This window comes from Sceloporus occidentalis, unplaced genomic scaffold (genome assembly GCF_023333645.1).
Source record: "Sceloporus occidentalis isolate IW3139 unplaced genomic scaffold, rSceOcc1.0.p SCAF_15, whole genome shotgun sequence".
Taxonomy (NCBI): Eukaryota; Metazoa; Chordata; class Lepidosauria; order Squamata; family Phrynosomatidae; genus Sceloporus; species Sceloporus occidentalis.
This window is the reverse complement of record NW_028316995.1, coordinates 12,861,400-12,887,024: the sequence shown is the minus strand read 5'-3', so window position 1 is coordinate 12,887,024 and position 25,625 is coordinate 12,861,400. Positions and strand designations below refer to the sequence as shown.

Here is a 25,625-nt window from a genome sequence, read left to right as displayed (position 1 = left end):
GGGATGGGAGAGGCTCCTGAATGTAAGACGAGACAGATTTAGGACCATTGGACAGACTAACAGGCCCAATGGTCCCTGTCCCCTGTCACATTCTGTGTATGTAGGTATGTATGGAGAGAGCGGGGTAGTAGGGTGATGGATGTCTGCCTGGCCGGTTGGTGCTCTGCGGCGTGTATGTGCGGCGTGTACCTGCTGTATGTTTGTGCTCCTCTAACGTATGATGCGTTATATGATAAAAGACAGCCAGACAAAAGTCTACAATAATAATCTACGGTCAGACGGAATGTTTCTGCCACCGTTCCCTTCCACACACACAGGGCGTCTACACGGCCAACGCTGATGAACTGATCTGCTTTACGAGACATTTATGGAGCTTTTGCACACAAAAAAAAACACCTGATGGCTCATGAGGCTTGTAGTCGGAGACCGCAGACAGTGCATTGACAAACGTGTAACGATGTGTGTGTATATAATGTATGGCATTCACTCTTTGGATCTTAGGCTTGGTTACCCAACTGTAGGGTGCCTTTCATTAGGCCTGAAGCAGTCCTGCTGTCATGTGGCACTTACATGGTTAAGTTGGTAAGTTAGTGTCCGTGCGCAGCTTACACTACTCTGAAAAAGGTGAGTGTGCGGAGCATCATCCGAGGTGGTAGAGGTAAACACGGCGAGGGTTAATTTCAGTCCTGAATGTAAGACGATACCAAGCGCTGCGTCGGTAAACACACGGGTGGGCTGGATGGGTCTCGTCTGCCACCAAACGTATGTTTCTGTACGTCCAGAAGAAGAATGCTTGTTAGAGTGAGCGCATGAGTGTTTGCTCAGCTTGGCCTCTGCCGGCTCCCTTCAGGCTCCTCTTGCAGGCCGGTGTTGGTGTGAGTTGGGAGCAGCTGGTATTTGTGAAATCTGTGTGTGTGAAACCAGAGACTGTCGGCTTGGCAGAGGGCGGCGGTTGTGGCAGATCGCGGACATCTGATTGTTGACTGCTTTACATGCCCGTCATCTGCTATCCCTATTTATTCTTCACCCCCCTTCAGAGCGATCGCACTTCACATGTTTCATTTAATATGCGTTGTTTTTTTAACAGTGTCGCTTGTGACGCTCTAGATTGTAAGCTTTTTACTAATGTATCACTTCGCCTTTGTTTGGAAGAAGTGCAGGGCGGAAGCTGTTGGCGCCATATAAATAAAACAATAATAATAATAATAAAGCCCGACCTCTGCAATTAACCGTTAGAGTGCCTGTTGCCGCTTTTTTTGTGTTAGACAAACTTTGGCAGTAGGAAAGAAAACAAGATCTGAAATGTGATTTCTGTTTAAATATGCGACCCAGATATTGGGATATTCTGTCTGGTGAGACCGTAGCGTATGTTTGCGTCTCCATGAGCTCTGCCAGGCAACCCCTCTGTAATCTATGAGCTGGGCATGTCTACGGTAAACGAGGAGACTTTAAATGAATGCACCATTTAGTTTTAGACAGAACTAATCCCTTCGCATAATCTGCATTACTGCGTTTGATCAGTGACTGTGGTTCCATGCGCACAAATCACAGCTGGTGGCAGATTCCGGGCCAAAAAGGTGATTTACCCCCCAATCCGATTATATTTATATATATATATATAGTATTATATATTCTATTATTATATACGTTGTGCTGTTATAAAACGTGTCGTGGAAAATACGTTTTATAAACGCCTTTAAGTGATGCTGTTTTGCGAATCTACTTCATAGATTCTTTTTGGCTTTGCGTTAATAATAATTTATTATAATATATAGTGGTGATCATTGCTGCCGCCCATACCGGAGAGGATATTTTCAAGTGCTCTGAGTGACTGGAAAATCCTGTTTTATTTTCTGTACTTTTATCTAACAATATATTCATTTCCACTTATTTAAAGGCTTATCAAAAAATCTTAGCCTCTCCTTAATAGGAAAGCTCGTCTATATAGTACAGTCAGTCATGAGTGTCTATGGAGGGAATTTATATCATTTATATTGATAGTTATATATCATTACTCCAATGACATTCAACGAGGGGAAATGTAATTATATATAAATGTGTGTTTACAGAACAAAACGTGCTGTGTGTTATTTCTACCTTTTCTCGTATGTAGTGGGTCTGGCACACTTAACATACGTGGGAGCAGCAGTGTAAGCGTGTGCGTGTGTGTTTCCAGTGTCTGCGCACGCAGCAACGTATATCCTGGTCTAGGAGAGGCAGGTCTGGGTGGGCGATAGTCCTCCTGCCGCAAAACCGGGGTACAGATTGCCCTCTTGTGTGATCAGACCCACCATTGTGTGCTGCCCAGTGGGCCACTTCAGGGGCCTTTATATACTGTGTTAAATTTAAGGCACAGATGTCCCAGCAGCACCCTGTGGTAAAGATGGCCGCTCCCGAGGTGATGGATGGGGGTACTGCTCTGGGTCAGGCCTAGCACAGCATCAAAAGATAAATACACCATATATATGTGCAGAGACGCAGGCTCCTTACCCACCGGAGCGGTTTCCGTGGACACGCCGGTGTCATTTTCCAGTGGAAGTGATACTGAGCATGTTAATACAAATAATTTTATTAGTAATTTTATTTTAATAATTGGAGAAGCAGCGAGGACTTAAATGAGTCAGCGGTCTAAGTTTATAAAGCCAATGACTGAATGACACATGCTTCATGTATGCAATAAATTTATTAATTATTGGGGGCTAGAAGTAAACGAGTACTAGTCACTATTTTTATAGGGATTCAGCTCCTGGGTTTTAGAACGAGGGTAGATCCAACCGAAGGAGATACGGGAACCAAAACACGTTATTTCTCTTTTTCTTTATCCTCCATGTGGGTGAAGTTGCCGTTTTCCCAGTCATCGGATGTCTGTTTAGTTTCCGTTTACTGAGTAATTGTCAACGTGGACAAGTTTGCTTCATGAAACAGGTCTGGAAACGGCATATAGTCACTCATCTTCCCACAGCGTCAAACCTACAGTATTTGATATATCTTTTTTTTACAGATTTGTTGTTTGGGACACCTTTTGAATATATATATATATATATATATATATATATATATATATATATATATATATATATATATATATATATATATCTTTAATACATATTGGAGGCTATATGTTATGAGAATTTCTTTAAATTGAGATAAAAAAATGAAAATCCTGGAGTTTATCCAGTTTTCATGGAAACTTTCCATCCTATGCCCCCACATTAAAGGTGCACTCTAGCCATCGCCGACACTTTAATGCATATAATAGCTGAGTGTCTACTTACTTTTTAACATTCAAAAGGCTCCTTACCTTTTAAGAGATGCATGATTTGACGTCAGTACTCGCTAGCTCAAGCACTGCCTCTTGCAAGATTTCTAGGGGTCTAGTGAGACCCCCTATACAATTTCAGTGGGGGGGGCACTTTCCTCGCTTTCAGTAATGAGAACTGGTGAGAATCATAAAGCGGGCGTTTTGAGAAGATCAGCATTTTTCTTTTGTTACCCTTGGTGTGCTTGTTTGTTGGTGAGACTGTCTGGGGTAGGAGATCGCCCCTTTAATCATACTTTTTGGGTTTTTTTCAAAGTATTTAGCCTTTTATTGCATTTTGACCTATTTCTGTGTTGACAAACCAGCCCCTTCCTATCCCGAGGACATGCATTCACTAGACAGGATTATTTTTACTGTTCGAAAGCTTGGAAACAACATCAAAAATAACGCGTAAAAATGTCTAGTTACCCGTTTTTCTCTTTGACCCAAAAAAGCAAAAAAAAGAAACCAAACTTCAGAGTTAGTGACACTTAGATCGTTATACCGAGGCACACAGAATGCTATTGATTAATTAAATCGCACAGTAGACCTGTTTGCATTTAACCACCATATCAGAATTCCACGGTTAATAAATAACCCAATGTTTATCTGGAGTGGCTTTAGCGAAGTTGTGACCAGGAGTATTGAATGTGTGTCAGGTGACGGGAAAATCTGCTTAGCCGAGCTTTCGCTGTTCATACAGAGGGATTTTTGCTTCATCTATCCTAATTCTAGTTTTTAGCTGTAAGAATGTAATACTTTTTGGCTTATTTGTCTTTCCCTGCTTACACAAAGGGTGCAGCTGTTGCTTTTGTGTTCATTTTTTTTTTCTCCCTTTCCTGTAGAAATTACCCGTTGACCTGGACAATGACCGTCTATATGTGTGGCTCGTGTGGCCCTGGGTTTAGGCGATGACCTGTCCTTTGTCGTTTTCTTGCAGGACGTATGCTATATGACTTTCAGTAGGACTGTTGCAGAGCAAGCCCTGTAGTTATGAGCATTGATAAAAAGGGCCCTGGCCTTTAAATGTTGTGTTTAAAGGTACGAGTCCACCATAGAGTAAGAATAAACTCTTGGTTGTGTATGCAAATTCAGAAGTACAGCGATGATGTCGTAGCTATTCTCTCATTTTCCTGTTCAGGTCTTTTGTGACGATATATAGATGTCTATATTATGATATAAGGATCTTGTCATAGCAAGTATATCCTTTTTTTTCTTATTTAAAAAATGTCATATACACTGGAAAAAAAATTATGATTTAAGCCAAAGTCCAGGTTAAGTTGGTTTGTGGAGACTACTTCTTCTCCTGCTGGTTTTACTAGACTCTTAGAGAAACTCTACCAACCTAGAAAACACCCCTCAATCGAGTAATATTGGGAAATCTGGAAGTCTGGTTTCGTCCGATTGTCGTTTACACAGTAGAGACTATTGAGCAGAGCAATTATCACCTGTTATTTCTGTAGGTCAAATGTTATGTTATATACTACTTATGTCCTGTTTATCCATTGTACAGCACTGTACAGGAATATGATGGCGCTATATAAAACAATAATTAATAAGAGACAGCTGGGAAGCATGCTTATATTGGTTAGTGTGATATGGATTTCCAATCCATGTGTTTTTCATTCAGTATATGTATATCGCCACCAAATAAATAGTTACGTCTGTGGCCTTTTGGTAAAGACTATGGATCCTTCTACGTGCCACCTGTCAGTGGATTTCATTAAAACGATGGTTTTGTGAAGCTGATGACCTCTCCATACACAGTCTCGCTCCCAGCAAGTCCGTGTGACGGAGGAAGGGTAGGAATGACTGGGGGAGGTTTATTACCTCTATATGAATAAATAAAGATAAGCTAACAGATCAGGAGTCCAACAGAAGGCAAAATACATTTCATTACACAAAGCAGAACTGTGTGAGTACGAGCGAAAAGAAGGATTTAAAAAATATTTTATAGAAGATGATTTAATAACACCGCAGCTGCTTAATACGAGGGCACAAATTAGGCCGGTATCAGCGTCCATTCTCCTTTGATTTATGTCAGGCCTGTCACCCTGTCATGGTTCGGTAGGGCGAGCAGACGGCTCCTTTTACCCGTTTATAAAAATACATCATGCAGGCCAGTGTGGTTTTCAGAATCCCCATGTAAAGGAGCCATCTGGTCTCTTAGATTGAGTCTTGTATGAAGTATATTGTATGGCTGCCTATGTCTTTAACGAGGAGTTATTACTACCAAATTCTAACATCACTTATAGCTTGTGATTTTTGTTTGCCAGCACGGTTGTTCTGGAGATATGTGGTTTAAAAGTAAAGGGTTATTTCACCCCCAGGAAGCTAAGACGTGGCAAAAGACTGGAAAACCACTCCTTAATCTGTTGAGGTCACCCCACCCTTGCACGAAGCTTCCACCATACTGAAACACTAATTTAACAACAGAAGAAGAGATAACGTAACTCTCCATTACTGATTTTCATGTTAAATGCATATTAGTGTCCATTTTCCATGGACTCCAGATCATTTTACTGCACGCAAGATCAGTTCAGACATTCTTTAGTTTTTGGAGCTAGCAAATAAGACTTGTGTCACGTTTCATCTCCTGCCTCCAGCTGCCTCTACCGAAAGCAGGAAGCATACTTTAGTACGTGCTCAGTAACTCACATTCATAATACAAATACAGTTCTGGGGACTGGACAGTTGTTCCCGGTACCTGTCTTTTCATGTAAGGGGAGGCTGTAGAATAACTCGCGGGGAAATCTAGTTGAAGCCAACCTCCTTAAAGGAAACATTTGGTTCTAAAAACATAAGGGTTTGTGTTTAATTCCCCCCCCCCTCACAGCTTGATTGTATTGTATTTGTATAATCAGCTGGTCTTTTCCAAAAATGAAAGTAGGCCTCTATGGAAGTGTGTGTGTGTGTGTGTGTGTATATGCATGTATGTGTTTATATATAACATATGCGCTATTAAATCCAACCAATTACTTGTATGTATGTAATTGAAATACAGACGATAATGTATATAAATACAGAAGATCGTATATATATATATATATATATATATATATATATATATATATATATAATATATTTGTACTTTATTTGTCAGAGGGATAGCGAGGTAGTAGTAACAGTCAAAATTGTAAAAAATGTTCATTTCTTATACTAATCTCATGGTAAGTATATAAGATATATATATATATATATATCTATATCAAATGTGTACTAAAGTGTGTGTTGTGTGTGTAAAAGGAGTGGCTTGAGATCGCCCACAATTTCAGCACTGAGTGTCTTTTGTAAAGTAATCTTGAGGGAGCAGTCTCTGCACAAAGACGGTCTTACAGGATGCGGTCTCTGTTCCAGGAAAGGTACGATCGCTGTAGAAAAACGTTAAATTAGGGAAATAAACAGTATTAACTCAAATTTCCACCAGCTGAAAAGACGTTGTAGGTCAGGTGATCTTTTCCAGAACATAAGGCACCAATAATGACTTTTAACAGCAAAATGTATAGGAAAAATACTTAAACGTACTTGAATTTGAAATTTAAAACAGTTTATAAGTATTTATTCCAGGAAAAAGAGTAATTTATTATTAGAAAGCTACAAAATTGTGAAAAGTATTTAAAGGAAGTGCCCCATAGCATCACCAGTGATTAGCCTCGGGCAAGCTATTCTCGCTCTTCTTTTTACTTTACAGAGAGGGTAGTTGATAAATGGAATAGCAACCCATCAGAAGCGATAGAGGCTAATACAGTGAGGGAATTGAACATGCAAGCTATCCTGAGTCTAAGACAAGATCAAGAATTGATTAAGGTCTGTGTCGTTACGTAAGGAGAAACAGGCCGAGTAGATGTGCCGAATGTTTCTTATATGCAATCAAATGTATATTAAAGTACTTAGGAAGTTCTTTATTTGATTAAGACTCTGCAGCGATCATTCGCCAGAAGCAGACGATTACCGTGGCTTAGAAATCTGTGTCGCAGGGAAAGAAAGAAATGTATAGAGGGCCTTTTTCTTGCAACGAAAAATGTAAAATATAAGGTTACACCTGGTGAGCAAATGCATGATAGGGGTGTACCTTTTCTCTAACCAGCACGGTGTAATTGCTCCGCTTAGGCATACTTTCACAATACGGTGTTGCATAGAAAAGTCATATAACACATTCTAGGAAATGAATCAGACTTTACTGTAGTATTTATTAACACTTGTTTTGGCCGAAACAGTGCGTATTATTACTATACTGGGGACTTCACCCATGGTTTTGATCTCTGCTCTTGCTGGAATGAGGACGTCAGGCCATTGGGAGAGTTTACTGACGATGAACAATGTATGGTGAGAAGCAGTGGGATTTCAGAGTGCTGATTACGTAGTTAATTATTGTGTTCTGTTGTATATGATCTTCACTACATACAGGACCTCATTAGGATCAAATATCTTAATCGTGGCTTAGTGTCGGTTTGAGGGCTGGACGTTGTTGGTGTCGGAAATGGGATAGATTTGGGAAAAGGGGATTCCAGGTGCCGACACACCTTCGTCTAGGGGTAAATAGTTTAAATCCACGTAGCTCGAATAATCACAAGAAAATGCTGATTTGATAGGAAAACGGAGGGTTTAATACTGTGATGAAGCCTATGAAGGCTAACACACACGTTGGTAATGAAGATGTATGGTAACAAGGATGTAACAGAGATGTAAGTAACTGCAACAAGTAAACATTGTAACCAGGTATTTGGGGAGACACAATTCTTTGGGACAATCACGTTTACAACATAAGATCAAAAGCCTCACACTAAACAAAAGCTTCAGGTTTCTTATACAGATCTTATCACACAGACCCTACTGCTTTCACAGACAATACATGATTTACATTTCGGCTACATTTGCACTTAAATAAAAGTCTCTGCCTGTCCTTTCTGTGAGCGTCTGAATTCAGATGGCCGAATGTTTAGTTAGGTCAGATCACTTTAACTCCTTTTACACCTGTAATGACTAATTTATATTTTTAATATTTTAATTATGTTATAATGCTCCCTAAGGGGTCTGACATAGTCTGCATGCTACCGCCACAGTTGGTTCTTCCTAAGAGCACAAAGTTCACTGATCACTAGATGTAGATGACATTTGTGGGATCCAGCGCTATTTGCTTTCACAAGTATAACTCTCATTTGTTCATGATAACGTCTTTCTGGGAGAGCTTATTTACTTAAATTCACACAAAACAAAAATGCATATTAAAGCAGGGGCCATCATCTTGGTTTGGATCTAGGAGCTAGCCAAAAGATTTAGGAGCCAATTTATTTTCCCCTCCCCAATAATGTTTTCATTTACATTTATTACCCCCCCCGGTCTGTAATTAAAGAATGTTTTGTGGCTATGCAATGTAAAACACACCTTTCTTTGGTTCTGCACACTTGTGGTTGGGAAGACTAGATGGGCCGAATGATATATTATATGCCGTCACTTCCTATGTTTGTACATTACTGCAGTTAACTTTTTCATGACAAGGGTTATACTCACACTACATGATGACATACACACTCATGCTACTGTCATACTGTAACATACACAACACCATACATGCTAACATAACACACATATATACACATGCAGACACACTCTAACACTATTCACACATACACACTGAATCTGGCACTATAGTACAGTAGACATACTGACTCTGCCACCATACATTTACACACACACTGACTCTGACATCATAGCACACACACACACACTGACACTGCATTATATACTACATAGACCACGAAAGAGGTGATGCAATGCACTTCTGGAGCAACAGCTTATTCTAGGGGGTTTTTCTTCTCTTGCATTCACCTGGCTAATGCATGAATATTAAAGTGTTTTTAGTTTTAATGTGCATTCTTCATTGCTGAGACCGCACAGGCACTGGATACCTACCTGGTATAAATGTTTCCTAGATCTAGTGAGATAATACTGTAAAATAAGCTTTGATTTATACGGACACTGGCTGTTTGGAGATATACAGCGTCCTTTTAACCTCCCATAAGCATGGCATGCAACAAGCCTGCTCCCCAAAGAGGATATGTTGAGTTAGGTTTCTGAGAGTAGTCATGGAAACTTAATTGGTATTCCTTTTGGACCATCTGAGTTTTTGTGGTTCCCCAGGGGTCAATTATATAATACCTTATCCTCGCGCAGTAGCAAATTGTAGGGTTTTGTGACTTACTCTTTAGGACAGTGGCTGGTGGTGGATCTATAGTATGTCATGCGGTGCGTGGGGCGCAGATATTCTTATCATGAACCAATGAGGTCAAGCAAGATTAAAACAGATGTGTGTATGTGCAACTCTCTGGCTCATGTAATTCCACCCCAGTCGAACTTTTGTGTATGTGTTTTTCTTTTTTCTTTTTTTTTTCTTTTCTTTTTTATTAAAAAAAAATATTTTAAAAACTGAAAAATGCTCAGTCTGAGACTTACCAGATATTTTTGTTATGCGTTTGGTCATGTGAAAAAGGAAGCCAATCAACAGCCACATACACCAATCATGGTTAATGTCATTAATTTCAACATATGGAACATTTGTTGAAATAATTTACAAAATGAGTGTAATTTTACACAGTCATGCAGCCATCTCCTCGCATGTAGTCTGCAATTCCAAGCAAAAATGTCAAATTTTAATTCTTCAGCCGCACGTTTGGCTGTATATTTGTTTACTAGGGTAGGATTTTTCTAGTTCAGCTGGGCTTGAATTTTGGATGCAGATGCTGCTCTATTCCATAAGGATGTTAGAATGATATACTGGTCTTCTGTGATCACTTTAGGTCTGCCTGGTTCTGCTTTGGTTAAAAAGAAATGATTTGGGGCTCAAATCTCGTGTTCATTATACTGAACCCTTACAAAACATTCACTTCAATTTGGCACCGTGAAAGTTTTCAGTACATGGGAAAACAACCTGTCCTCAAATTGTTTCACTAAGCTCATTTTACAAGATTACAAAAGGTATTTCAACTGATGTCGCTAGCCAGAGCACTAGCAGGGCCATACTAATATAATAATTATATAATATTGTATAATATATAATCAGATGAAATGCAAAAACAGCTTTTGTGCTAGGATGTTACCCTATTAAATACAATGTCTAGTGCCCGAACAGTTTTGAATGATATTCTTATAAATGGGAATTTCATGTAGGGGTTTAACAAAGAGATAACAATTGATTTGTCTTGGGTACTTTTTATTCAGGAATATGTTATTAATCTATTCTCTACTAGTTTTTTCTTATTTCATTAGCTAATATAATGAGTAGGTGATGGTAGAACAGACTTTTGAAACTTTTTGAGCCCCCAAATTAGGACATGTCCTGAACGACCCAAAAGTCAGAGCATAATCGCATAAAATGAAGAGGGTCCAATATGAATGTATATTTGGATTGCCCAGGTTGTATCCTTTTGTTGGGTACCAAACATGCCCAGCTGCTGTATTTCTCCCCTGAGAGATGAGTGGCTACTTTCCAAAATAGATAAACCAAGTGTGTTTGGTGTCTAAAGATTCACAAAGACATGACGAATATGATCATATCAAAATGATAATGGTATATTGTAAATGGCTAGTTTTGGGAAGACTACTGCATTCTCAGGTAGAAGTCCGCACTGGGCTCTTGACAGGTATGATGGAGTGGACCATAAACTGTCAATGCCAAACCCCTCTGCCCCGCCTAGGGGGGGATGGTCATTTTAGGAACAACCAGGGTTCAATATAAGAAGATTGTAGATCTTGAGAGAGAGCTCTCTTTTCTCTTAACAACTGCACGGAGAACCTTTACCATCTGAATCTCCCTCAAAGATTATATATATTGGTAATTATATATATATATATGGTTTTCTCCCATTTGATTTTGTGGACTGTTTTGTAACTTGCATTCTGTATGTCATTTATTTCTATATGTTTGTACACAGCACTGTGACGTCTTTTGTCAGATTAAAAGTTTAATTAATCAGCTCATGTCTTTGCTCTCTAATTATATGAACTCACTCTTCTGTGAGATATGTTACCAAAGGGTTAATTATATATATGTAAGGTTGGTATAATATAATTCTAATGTGTTTGGGGTAACCTAAGACGCCCGGATATAAGACGTCTTGGTGGTGGCAGCAGCAAGTTGTGTACTAGGGGTATAGTGTAGGAGGGATTGCTGGGGTTAATTTAGTGGTTGCTGGGAATAACAACAGGTAACCAGGGATCTGGTGACATTAACCCTTTCACTGCTACACTCTCCCCACTGTCTCAGCCTGGCCAATAGCCCGTGTTGGTGGCAATCAGTATGAGCACCATGAAGTGAAACGAATATTCAATCTACTAACAGACTGAATAAAAAAAGCAGCAGGATAAGGGGACGTATCCACTGCGTATCGGGCTGCCTTGTAAATCTCATAGTTGCCAGGGAAAGGCACTGGGCTGTAAATGTTTTCGTACTCTCAAGTCTGTACAGAGGGTCATTTTATGAAAGTCGAATTTATATGTAAATGGTTGCTCAGTGTTTGCCATAAAAACTGCCCAGCGCTGTATCATTTACATAGACCTTCCTAAAACAATCTTTGCCGTTAAGGTTTTTTTTTTATATATTAAACATTGGCGTTTGTGACATATTTATAAAATATATGCATGAACTAAAGATATCCGATCTTTCTTACGCAACCTAAAAAATATATTGTGCTAGTGGACCTCATAGACCTTTCTTTGAAATTAAGTTCTTGGCAGCTTCTGAAACGTGACAGATCACTATAAATGGCCTTCCAAAAGATAGCGCGCTATTCGGTGTGGTCCAGCGCACGCTCTAGAATAAATATCATGTTGATCATACGTTATATATACAATATCTTGTAATGAGTTGTTATGTTATGTTGTTGCTCATGGCAGCGTAGACAATACATACCATCCGTAAACCAAAACATATTAAAGCAACTTAAAAACTCTTTTGTCGGTGGATCAACCCATGTACTTTTTCTAGTAATTGGGCCAACATTTATGGTGCATTATGGTATTTTTGATGAGCACACCGCCTGCTCTCCAAGAGACAGACAGATAAAAATACATCTCATCTAATTTCATTTTTCCTCATTGCAATCTATGCGGGCATTGTGATCGTGTGTACTTATATTCAGCTGCATGTAAAACAATTTAGGGACAGATAAGCGTCGTTTGGTTCACAAGTTGTTAGTAACTTGCTGATAGTTCCTAGTGTCCCTCGCAGTATTTGTAATGAAAAGGACAGCCATCCCCAGTGCTTTTAAATTTATTTAATTTTATTAAGTTTATTAGTATTTGCCTTATTCTCATTATAAAGTTGTATAAAAAGAAAAATTCATTGTATTGAGTTTGCCCTAACACATTTAGCTGGGGAGTGGGGAAAGGGCAAAAGGATCACCCCCAAAATGTAAAGAGACCACTCTACAATCATACACATTAAAGAGCATATGATGGCTGGAATGTTCCTTTCAATAGCCCTGGCCCATAAGGGGTTAGAACTGAAAACCTTGGTATATTTATTTCTCTGGATTGTCACAAAAGTTTGGTTCTAGAATATGGCCTGCTGCCTTCCACGATAGCAGATATGTTCCTTGGAGTTTGCTTGTGTCCGACATGCCTGTTTATACCAGGGTTGGGAAAAGCTTAAAGGATTGTTATGTGAGATGTAAATCTGATTGTTTTATATAACAGCTTCTTGGAGTGACGTAATTCTGCAGATCATGTAAATCACTATATTAGAGTTTGGTAAAGGGAAGACAAATATACTACGCTCAGAAGCTTGGGTCATGTGTCTACGGTTCTGCAACTTCTCAAACTCCATGAAGCTCACACATTGACATCTCACCACAAAGTGCATTTTATGATTTATTTTTTTCTTTTAAATTTTGTAAATTGTGTTTTTATACTTTATTTTGTTTTGTGAAATCTATACAGGTCTTCTGGTAGTGCGTGGTCACTTTAGGTCTGCCTGGTCCTTCTTTTGGATAAATACAACTGATTTCCTTTGAGCAAATCTCTTCAGTGTTCATTATACTAAACCCTCACAAAACATTCAGCCTAACTGCTTTTCGCTACTTTAGAAGTTTTTAGTGCCTGTCCTCAAATTGTTTCACTTTGCTCATTTGACAAGATTACGAAAGGTATTTCAACTGATGTCTTCCTAGCACTAGCAGGCCCACAGTAATGTAATTAATATCAGGTGAAACACAAATAGAGCTTACGTGTGCTTTAAATACAATATATAGTGTCAGAACAGTTTTGAATGATATTCTTAGTAATGGGAATTTCATGTAGAGGTTTAACAAAGAGATAACAATTGATTTGTCTCTGTTACTTATTATTCAGCAGTATGTTATTAATCAACTACTACAATTGTTTACTAGTTTTTTTTATTTCATTATCTAATATCAGTAGGCGACATAGACTCTTGAGCCCTACTTTTTGTGTGCATTTAATTATCAGGAATCAGTATGAGCACTATGAAGTGAAACGAACGTTCAATCTACTAACAATATACCGAATACAAAAACTAAAGGACGTATGCACTGCTTATCACGCACTTTATTTTTGTTCCCCTTGTTGGTAGCAACTGCATGACAGGTCTGTTCAAAATTTACCAGAAAAGGCAGGCAGGTGGTCCTCCATGGAATATTGTTAGACTCCATTGAATAAAAACGTTCCGTTACTTCATATAGCTGAGATTTGATTGAAATGCTTTAAAGACAAATTTATGCCTAGCTCAAAATGAAATAATTTGTTCTGAACTTTTTTTTATTTAAAAAAAAAAAAAAAAATGAAGAGCACAGTAGGGTTTTTTTTTTTAGTAGATCATTTTGTAAATCAAAGAGAAAAGCCTGACCAGCCTGCGTTTTTAAATTTTATGTAATTTATGGTAAAATCTCTAGAGAAGCAATTACCAAACTAGATTGTAAAAATGTTCCCTGTGTGCACTTTGTGCTGCAAATTAACAGAAAGGTATGTTTGATGAAATGATTTCATCACCCTTCGTCGCTACCCTTTTTATCAAGTTTACTATCTGTGCATTCATGCGCTTATTTATTTGTAGTTATTATGCCTGCGATCGTAATCAGTTTTTTAAAGGGAAGTACTGCAATTCTGCTAAATCTGATGAAGATATATAACTCTGTATATCACTCGTTCTAGTTGGCTGTATGGTAACTGGGGGTTCCATTTAGGCCAGAGGTACAAGAAAAGAGGCTTTTGCTAATTTCACAAAATACTGTATTTTTGTAAGTTTGATCTTTTTATAGAAAATGTATAGGACGATGTCGTCAGCAATAATGTCTCTAAATCATTAACAAAACATGTATGCATTATTCATAAACATGCTAAATACATTCCAATTCTCTAAATGATTCTGTTACAGCTACTGAAATAATTAGTGTAAAATTAAGTATGTAAATCACCTTAAAGAGGAACTCCAGCCTCACCAGTGAAGAACACATATTAAAGTACTTAAATACCGTATTTGCTCGATTATAAGATCACCCCCCCCAAATCTGAATATTAATTTAGGAAAAAAAGAAAAATCCTGAATATAAGACCACCCTACAAGAAAAAAGTTTTACCAGTAAATGTTAATTCAAGTAAACTATTTTTTTAATAAAAGCTATGATTGAGAAAAATATTTTGGTTTCATTTCCTTCTATTTTCCAACCTGCCCCCCAGTTATGCACATCATCCAGAAATGCCTTATACCCCCTATATGCCACTGTGCCCCATGATATGCCTTTTGACCCCCTATGTGCCACTCTGCCTCCAGAAATGCCTTATACCCCTACATGCCACTCTGGCATTAGGGGGATTAAAAGGCATATTATGGGGCAGAGTGGCATATAGGGAGGTGTAAGGCATTTCAGGAGGCAGAGTGGCATATAGAGAGTTAAAAAGGCATTTCTGGAGGCAAACTGGCATTAAGGGGGTTAAAAGGCATTTCCTAGAGCACTCTGCCTCCAGAAATGCCTTATGCCCCCCCCTCAAACTGACCGGTGCTTCTGACTCCCCTGTCATGTAGCCGGGGCAGCGTGTAGAACTTACGCTGCAGCCGGAAGGAGGTGTGGCTAGCAGCAGGGCCTGTTTGCGTCCTTCGCGCAGACCTTCCTCCGCTGTCAGAGATCAGAGTTCCCCGCGCCGGTGCCGGGAACTCGGATCTCTGACACCCGGGGAAGGTCTGCGCGATGGATGCAGACAACCCCCGCTGCTAGCCACACCTCCTTCCGGCTGCAGCGTAAGTTGTCTACGCGAATCGCGTAGACATCTACACGCTGCCCCGGCTACACACTGGGGACTCGGAAGCACTGGTAAGTGGGGCGGGGGGGGGATACAGGAGGATCCAGGTCCCCTGCAGCTGCGGGGATCTGGATCTTAGTCGTCTCATAGTCAGAGCTAATTGAGGTCTGATTATAAGACGACCCCTCGCCTTATAATCGGGGTATTTTTCAGAGCATTTGCTCTGAAAAAAACCTCGTCTTATAATCGAGCAAATACGGTACATAAGTCAAATGCAAACAGTGAGTCGGGATGCTAAATAATGGGGAAAGACCTGAATTCATAAAGGTATTCTCATTATTAATTTATAGGGAACGCTTGGCTATCATGTGCATTAAGGTGCATATAATGTCATAGTATCCCTTTTATCAGCTTGAAACCAGTAAGGTATGGAGATTTAAATCACAGTGCCTGATCGGAGGTTGTCTTTATACTCCTCAGGCCAAATACCAAATGTGGAATCTATGATGAGCTGAAACTTGCAAGTAGAGGACTGCATTGGGAGTCGGGACCCGCCAAAAAACTTGCGGGCGGTCTTGCTGGGGGTCCCGGTAATCCCGCGCAGTCCCGCAAGGCTGTCTTCTCACTGCTCCATAACAGTGTCTCCTATCTTGCTCCGCCCAGGAACAAGGCGGAGTCACGTCATATGACGTCACTTCCTGTGACTCCGCCTTGTTCCTGGGCAGAGCAAGAGAAGAGACGCTGTGAGGGAACAACTTGCGGGACTGCGCGGGAAATCAGGTAAGGAGGCGGGCGTGATTGGCCACAAATGTGGCGGGAGCTGGCGGGATTGGCCACAAATGTGGCGGGAGCGGGCGAGAGTCGAACACCCACATTGCGGGAGCGGGATTAAAAAAGCAGTCCCGCGCAGGGCTCTACTTGGAAGCTCCAAAGAATAGCAAAGTAGACCATGCAAGTAAACCTTTATGGATGATTCTTCAACATTCTTAAGGTTGGGGACCTTTTGGGGCTGATTTAAAAAGAGAAAAAAACTTTTTACGTAAACCCATCTGTGAAGTTTTTTTTTTTTTTTTTTTTTTTTTTTTTATCGAAAGAATCTAGTAAAACGTTTTTTTCTTCAACAAGCAGAACCGACACAAATATGGAAAGTATGGAAAGGTACTTGGTGGTACAGGGCCGAGGGAAGGAAAGAGTATATTTAGATTGAGGAGAGATGTCACGCACATGTTTGAGCTCCAGACCGCTTTCCGTCCCTGTATACTATCACACAACGGGCACAGGATTTGTGGTATACAGTTCAGTGCAATTGTGGTTGAGCTGTTTTTTTTCTTCGTAAGCAAAAGTAGCACACAGAATGTACAGTCTGATGTCCCATGGATCCTCGCCAACAAAGAATACAAATTCAAGTACTTTGATTTAATTTATTTAATTTACAGTACACTTACCTTTAGGAGAAGCTGCAACTCTAGAGCTGCAATACCTCCTGCTTGGTCCTGTTTTCTCTTAAAACAGCCAATCAGTGGGGAGAAAAGGCTCTAGTTGAAATAAATGGGAGCATTTTCCACATATGTGCACCTGGGGGTCTCGCTAGGCTCCCTGGCATGCTGACCGGCGGTAAACGTATCACATGACAGCTGAGGTGTAAGGAAAGGGCCAAGTGCATATGCGGGGGTTCTGCAGAACCTCTCTGCTTTTGCAAAATGGTTACCATGAATATTTAAAGGGACCACTAAGCGATTGTATATGCATTAAAGTGCATATGAGACTTGTGTCCCTATAAGGTTTTCTTTTGGTGCTGAAATAGTTAACCAGTTCAGTGCCATATATGGTTTATTTTGGTCATAAAGGTAAAAAAATTTAGCTCAGTGTAATGTGGAGAAACAGCTTGGGTTTAATTTATGGTATCTACTGGCCTCCAGAATTGCTGGAACCAGAGGGTTTTAGAGTAAAGTTTCTGATAGGTCAGCTGAAAAGTAAAGTTTATTATTGAGACATAATCACCACGATTATAACAAGGCTGAATTACGGAAAGCATGGTGGGTATCATTTAGCTGTGGTTTTTCTAAGAAGTCATACCGAGCCAGACCACAGTATTAACATTAGATGTTTTTTTTGCCTTTGTCATGTGGTGAGCCATCTAATGTACTGTGAGAGCTAATTGCCTACCAATTAGAAAGCAACCAAGTCATTAGTGGTGGTGTATGAAGATCGATCTGCAGAAAACTTGCATTGGTTGCTTGGAGGTCCTACCCCATGACGTAACAAAAGTTTTGGTTTACTGCTTAAAACTGAAAACAGAAGGTGTCTAGAGGAGTTACGGTCAGTCTGATATTAATCCGTTACTAATTTACTTGGAGGAAGCTCTAGAGGACATTCTGTAAACCTTTTCCCTGTTAAATATTAGTTTTCACCCTCTGTAAGACATACTCGAACTGGTCCTGGCTTTTGTGGTGATCTAACAGGTATTCTTTAAGTACTTTCCATGCTTTCTTTGATTGGTAAATTATACCGGCGGATTAGATATACGTGTAACAGAAGGAGACAAAATACGTATTAATGTGTTTCATGAGACCTGAATGTCCTGTCGCATTACTTTTCGTCCATGCGTCACAGATTTGTGCTTAGAGAAGCATCGTGGGGTAAAGTGGCCTGATTTGTCAATGAAGAGTAGATGGCGCATGTCTTCTCACAGGACACGGCCGGCAGTTAGTAAGTAACCGAGTGGCGCTTCCACACTTGGAAGCATCGAGAAGGGTGGTAATGAAGAAAACTGCGCTATAATGGAAGATGTAGTTCTGTGAGAAATGTATTGCAATCGGTACAGAAGAGGACATATTACAATGTTGGGCACAATGGCAGCAGTATTAAAAATACTCATCAGGAGCTTAAGAAATGTCTTACAAAAAAAAACAAACTATTGACATACCAAGGGAAATGCTTGGGTGGGGTATTTAATTCCTTGAAAAGGAGAAGTCTGTACTCCCATGAAAATATAATTGATGAACCCTATAGTGCTTTTTTTTTTACTGTTTTAGATACATTATAATCTGTGTATGTATGTGTGTGTGTGTATATATATATATATATATATTTCTGCTGTGAATATGCTGTGCTTTTACGTTCTAAACTTCTATATAGTTTAGATCGATGTTATGATTTTTGAGTATAAATTAATCTTTCAGGTTAGCAATTTCCTATTGTCCCAAGTAGTTTTGTTTGACTAATACATATATTTTTTTTTCCACTTTCCAGGCATGAGAAATGAGTGTTGGAAGGAGAAGGTTAAAATTGGTGGGGCTCCTTACGATGGTAAATTTCTTCATTTATGTCATTGTGGAAGTATCAAAAAGCGACAGCCAAGACAAAGATTCAAAAGGGCAACTCCTAATACCCCGAGACAAATTCTGGAAAAAGCGTTCCGCGAGTAGTGCTTACTGGAACAGAGAACAACAGAAGCTGGACAGATTGTATAATCCAATCCTGAACTTGCTTAATAATGTTACCGTGGAGGATCTGGTAGCATTCAACTCAAGCCTCTTAAATTCCTGTGACATGGATACAAGTGTCCAGTCCGAGATTAAAGACTTTGAGAACTTGCCAGATAGATTTAAAGATTTTCTGTACTATTTAAGATGTAAGAACTATTCTTTGGTGTTGGACCAGCCCCAAAAGTGCAAAGACAAACCTTTCTTGCTCCTAGCCATCAAGTCCCTGACACCGCAGTTTGATCGAAGGCAAGCCATACGGGAGTCTTGGGGCAAAGAGTTGAAAATAAATAACATGACTGTCGTGAGAGTGTTCTTACTAGGAGATACACCGACAGAGGACAATAACCCTGATCTTTCAGGTATGGTGAGGTATGAAAGTGAAAAGTACAAAGACATTCTCCTTTGGAATTACAGAGACACATTCTTTAATTTGACACTCAAAGAAGTCCTTTTCCTCAAATGGGTAAGCCATTCCTGCGCAGATGTCCAGTTCATTTTTAAAGGAGATGATGATGTGTTTGTGAACACCCATCAGATCCTGGATTACTTGAAGACATTATCTGCGGACAAAGCCAAAGATTTATTTATAGGAGATGTAATCAAGGATGCTGGCCCTCACAGAGATAAGAAGCTGAAATACTACATTCCTGAAAGTTTGTATGAAGGTTCTTACCCTCCGTACGCTGGTGGTGGTGGCTTCCTTTACTCTGGCAGTATAGCACTGAGACTTCACAACGCAACCTCCAGGGTCTTACTGTATCCCATTGATGATGTGTATACTGGAATGTGCCTTGAAAAGCTTGGACTTGCTCCAGAGAAACACAAAGGATTCAAGACCTTTGACATTGATGAGAAACACAAGAAAAACATTTGTTCTTACTCAAACCTAATGTTGGTACATCCCAGGAAGCCACAGGAAATGATTAGGATTTGGTCCCAGTTACAAGACTCTAACTTAAACTGTTGAAAATGTTGAAGACGATCTGTGCCTCTCAAAGGGTATCTAATATTGCACTGCAGATGTTGGGAGGGCTCAAGCTAACTGTTATTGTCTCGGTCACACTGAATGTTTCCAAAGACTTTGTCCGCTGTGTGTATTTAAGTCCTTAATAGCAAAAGTCTTCTGTGTGTATTGTTCCTTTTCATTCTTTCATTGAACCGGGCGTTTTTACCCCTGCACCTTTCTGAATGCTCAGTTCTGAATGCAAAATAGCTCTAGGAATCAGTTGCATGAGCACATTTTTCCTCAAGGGTTCCAAACATTGACACTTTTTTACTTATAGGGTCAGTTGATTTTTTTCCCACAGCTGTAAAGGTTCGGTGCGTGTATTTGCCCAGTCTTCAGAGGAGGGAGCTTCAGGGGGTACATTAAGAACGGCCTGGGCTGCCTGATATAAGGATGCTGAGGAAACGTCGGCTTCTGTGAAGATATCTGCTTTCATCCATCTTGAAGTTCTGAATGACTTCAGCAGAACGTGTTTACTTTCTTTCACATATCATTAGTCTGTTGTGTTTAATTTATCCAAAATTTTTTATTCCACCAGAACTCTGTGCCCTTCATATTCATCTTTTATTTAAATTTTTTGAAGTTGGTGGTAATTTGTAATGTGCACACTGTCCATGTGAGTAATATCCATTTCTTCGTTCACTTGAGGCCTTTACAAGAATAGTCAGGGTGTATAACAGGCGTTGTCCCAACATAAATCCAAGCCGTACGTGTATATCCTGTCAATGCTCTCAAAAATAGAAAAGCAATTTACCATTATTAGATTAATAATATGCTTTGTAATGTCAGTTCTGCATTTGCCATTTGTGTCCTGGTACATTAAATACGAAAATTGTACCTTTTCCCCCTCTGTAGATTTTAGATTGATTGAAATCATCCAACATATCACATGAAAGGCACAATTATGTGCATAATAAAAATTGGTCTTATTTATCTGTTGATATGTGTATTGTCTCCTGCGTATCTAAAGCATTTGTTGTACGTAAATAGCATTGGCTAAATAAGGCTGCTGGAGGACTACAGAAGAATAAATAGAATGATAAGCCGTTATTTTTTTACTTAAGTGCTGTATAAAGTTAGTAGCCTTTGTGGTATCGACGTTCCTTTACCTCTTGGCAATTTTTAAAGCTAGAAATGAAAGATGGGTGCTCCCTTTATTTTGGATAATCTATTTTTTTTAGACACTTATAGAATGACATCTTGAAAGATTTAAATGTAGAGATAAAGTTCTATTTATTTTAGTCTTGGTGTAAATGCTGTTTTTAAACACTTTTGCATTAATGGGCAATGCCAGTCAAACTCCCAAATCTTTATTTTATTTTTTTTACCACTCCTACAAGGTGCTTCTTAGTTTCATTAAATGTCATTTTAAGCAATCCAATATATAAATATATATTTATTTTATTAGTAATTTAGAGGTAGGGGTGCCAAACTCATACTGATGAGCTAGAGGAGTGTTTAACCTGAACCTGTCACCTCTTCTCATTCAAATTTTTTTTTTAAATGGACCCTATAAGGCACATACATGGTAGATTGTGCCTTGAACTGTTATATTTCTAGATAGTAGAACTTCTAGACCATAGATTTGTTATGCAAGAAAATAATTTTTTATTTCGAAAGAAAGTTATATTTTTCTACCCCCCAAAATCACACATTTTACTGATAAAGAGAGAGATGTGAATGTCTTGTACCGGCCCTCTCTCTTTTTTTTTTTTATAAGCTAACATTTTTTTTGGTCGGACTTGGAATTCTCTTGTTTCTTCTAGAATATTTCAATTCATTATCACACTATAAAGCTGGCCAACTCTTTTGCCTTTCTGTATGGTGGTAGTATACCCGTTACATGCTACAAAGGGTTAATCACATCCACGTTGCTCTCTGCCATGTCACATAATTCAGAGATTTTTGGGTACGCACATATGATTGCGCTGCACGCTTGGCAAGAACAGAAGGTAATGTGGCCATAACGGTGTGTAGATAAAATTGCAGACCCTGCATTCACACATTTTGTCCAAGAGGATTAAACTGAATGCATTTTTTGTGGTTTCTTTTTGCACATTGTTATCCGTAAACTCCATTTCTGAAACTTGAAGAATTTGACGTATATCCTGCTGCCCCCTCCCTGTAAGGTTATTAATGAATGGAACGGTGGGTAATCTTTTGTGTCTAGGTAGAAGTGCCTGTGTTTTTATTTATTGAGGTTAAAGACCAAACCCTGTCTTTCCTAAACATATTGTATATTTGTCATTTTATTTGTACACACTGTTTTCAACTGAATATTAAAGCATGGGTTTGTAATTGGCTGTAATTTTTGAGTTTCAAATGAGTTAATAAAGCTGTTATTTTTTACAGTGACTTAATGTATGTTTTTTTATGATTGATTGGTGGCCTAGGGACACATTTCTATAATACATGTATGTTCACAATACTTGGCTTTCTTGAAAAACTCTGAAACACAAGTTACAGGTCATCTTCCATAAATTGTACTCTAGAATGCTTACAATAAATCTTGGCATATCTGTCATTTTATTCTTTCTTCTGGAAAGGATGAATCCTATCGAGAGAACACAAACATTTTAAGAAACATTTTCTATGGCAACAACCATCCAGGCATGCCACCTTTATTCTAGGGCTGTCCAGGTTGACAAGTGGCAACCCCATTTGTAAATTTTTCAATTTACAGTGTATAAAATATTTTCTATGTTTTAATTATCTCTGAGTCAAGCAACATTATATATGATAGTTATTTTTTTTTGTTTTTTTTTTTTCTCTTTTTGGTGCACCGGTCCTGGAGGTACTGCAATACCAGGTCAATGCGTGGAGTGGACAGAGCAAGCTCTTCTTCCATCTCCCTGTTCTAAAAATCCATTTAATATATGGTCCCCAGATAGGGGATGTATCAGATATTAAACTGATAAGAACAGATACTACACTTGATCTTAGCCAAAAGGCCGAGAAGCGATATATGATAGTTTTTAATATAATATTTAGAGATTCAATAGTGTACTTGGCAATGCATGACCCAATGCTGGAATCACAGAAGGCTACTGCAGTTTTACCGGCTACAAATGTATCCGTGATGTCATTATTGTGGGTTTAACTTTACTAAAATATGAATTATATTAGATTTGAAGAAGGCTGACATAACGTTGGTTACATAGCCAGCCACATCAGAAGACTTTTTTTTTTTTTTTTTTTGACATTGAGTATTGCGTATCTGAGTACTTTTCCTTATCTTTGGTCATGTTTTATCTAACCTGATCTTAAAAACTCTGGTTCAAGTTCCATAATAGAGTCTTGTTACCTTTTGAAGCCAGATGCCTCTCAAATTATTAGAATACATGATTCTGATGTGCCACGAAATATGAAAACTTTCTAGGGCAGAATAGCTGCAGCAAAATCATGCAGTCAATGCTTCATTTTTCCCCTATGGATCTTTTGCTATATCAGCTTTTACCCACAGGCATTCCTTAATGTGATCCTATACTGTCGCCTTATAGAAGGCACCGGTGTATCTTCATATGGCTCTTTTTGAATCATAGCTAATGGAAAGATTATATTTCATAATAGGTGAAACTTTCACTCTTAATACACACATAATGAATGGTTGGGTGTCATTTATAAAGAATACTGTGCTTTGTCAAAAAACTTCGGTAAATCTCTTCTATAAATCGGCTTGCAGAGTATATGAGTAGATGTTATACCTGAAGCGGGCTAAGTAAGCAAAGTTGTTGACAATTCCTCGTTTATGTGTAAAGCAAATGTCACTCTTCTTACATTCTTCCTTCTGTGAATTTACCGCTATACTAGTCTATAATATACGAAAATAAAGCGTCTTCTCTTTTTTTCTGATTATATCAGTTGATCCAAACACTGAATACCAAGATGTTTTTTAGTTAATTTCTAAATAGAAAAAGGCTCCAGGCACTCAAGGGTTCCATCAGACAGATTTATTGAAGGAAACGGACAACAACGTTTCGACCTCACAATGAGGTTGAAACTTTGTTGTCCGTTTCCTTCAATAAATCTGTCTGATGGAACCCTTGAGTGCCTGGAGCCTTTTTCTATTTTGATTTACTGGGGAGCTGGCCCTTCCCGGCACAGCTAAGCACCTGAGTTCCTGTGGGGAGTGAGTGCTGATTCCTGATTCTGGTGACTTTTAGTTAATTTCTGTCACCTGCGGGATAAGGTAAAGAAGAATGCCACACATCTATCTGGTGGACCAGCGCAAAAGCTTATTCATATTAAAGTGTTTTATTGATGACATAAAATGTTATTTATTTTTTTTAAATCATTTTAAGGACTTCACAATTCTAGCTTTTAGCTTCATATGCGTCAATATCAGCCACCGTTTTATTTATTTAGTTGGCAAAATGTGCAGCATAAATGGGCCAGTAAGTTATTATCTGTAGTTGCAATCTGTTACCTGAATGAATGTTTTAAGAAGCCGGGTCATGTTGTTCCCATAACAAAAGAGAAGCTGTTATAATTTATTTTCCAAACACATCATTTACAAGCCCACACGTACATCAGACTGTTGGTAAACGGTGAGGCAGTTTGTTCCCTTTTGATCCCACAGTTTTCTCACTGATGTCCTGATAAAGCATGAATAGACACTATTTAATTTCACCTACAAGAGAAGAGGAAAAAATATTCTCACTGGCCAAGGCAAACTGTTGGAAAAAATGTTTTACCCTTTAATATACCTTGAAGGTCATCACATATTTTCGCAATCTCCTGCTTGGACAATAAATGGTCAGATTGTCATTTTCTTAACTCAGATCTGAGCATCACAATTGATGCCTTTCTCATGGGTCTATAACAGCTGAAACCCCCTGCTTAAGTATCTGCGATTTTATTCAGAATCTCCTTACTATGGCAGCCAAGTGGCCCTTATGTAGACTAACAAGTCACCAGGGCGGAACCTAGGTTTAACGGTGCCTCGGTTCACTATTTCTTTGGCGTCCCCCCCCCCCAAAGCAGCTTCCTGATTGTAATAGCACATTGTGTTACTAACACACAAGCTCGCTCTAACCCACTCACTCAATACCATAGACTTGCACATACCTTTTCTCTCTCTCTGTCACACACACAAGTATGTCATCAACATATTTGTTGCATAATAAACAGATTTCATAATGGCACTGTTAGCGTACACATCTTTGTGCATGACAGATGTACTATGAACCATACACTCCTATCAAGCTAAAACCAAGCCTCCGTTTTACTTTCCTATCCATCAATATGATTTAGAGTCTCCAAAATGATTGTTGTCTCTTTGCAGGAAATGAAGGGGTTAACTATTACATTTTATATCACAAGATACTTTCTTCAAGGTACGCGGTACTATCTCGCAGAATACCGTATTAATGTCATATAAATACATGTCGCTGACATCTTTTCCGGTGTAGAATTGCGAAATACGGTAAGCCGGTATAAGTACAGTGCCGTTCAGAGGAAACTCCCTCAAAATAATCAAAGTTTTGAAAAAATACAATGTTCTCGTAGCTGTATATTTGCTACATATATGTGTTTTATCACCACAATCTACAAACATAGTAAGGCCTTAACATATATCTGC

At 38.9% G+C, this 25,625-nt stretch overlaps 1 protein-coding gene and 1 non-coding gene across 2 annotated transcripts; one reads left to right on the top strand and one right to left on the bottom strand.

Annotated features, from left to right (window-relative positions):
* Nucleotides 1-18,811: 18,811 nt before the first annotated feature.
* LOC149303267 (N-acetyllactosaminide beta-1,3-N-acetylglucosaminyltransferase 2-like) lies at nt 18,812-20,005 on the top strand. Its single transcript, XM_089481611.1, has one exon. It carries the CDS (start codon nt 18,812-18,814, stop codon nt 20,003-20,005), a length of 1,194 nt encoding a protein of 397 aa, XP_089337737.1.
* A 2,811-nt stretch (nt 20,006-22,816) lies between these two features.
* Nucleotides 22,817-23,007, bottom strand: LOC149303266 (U2 spliceosomal RNA). The gene has a single exon (XR_016272043.1). It is a non-coding gene; the product is annotated as a U2 spliceosomal RNA (small nuclear RNA).
* Between the last annotated feature and the right edge of the window lie 2,618 nt (nt 23,008-25,625).

Coding starts and splice junctions, on each gene's coding strand:
- LOC149303267 (XM_089481611.1), top strand. CDS start 18,812: ATGAGTGTTGGAAGGAGAAGGTTAAAATTGGTGGGGCTCCTTACGATG.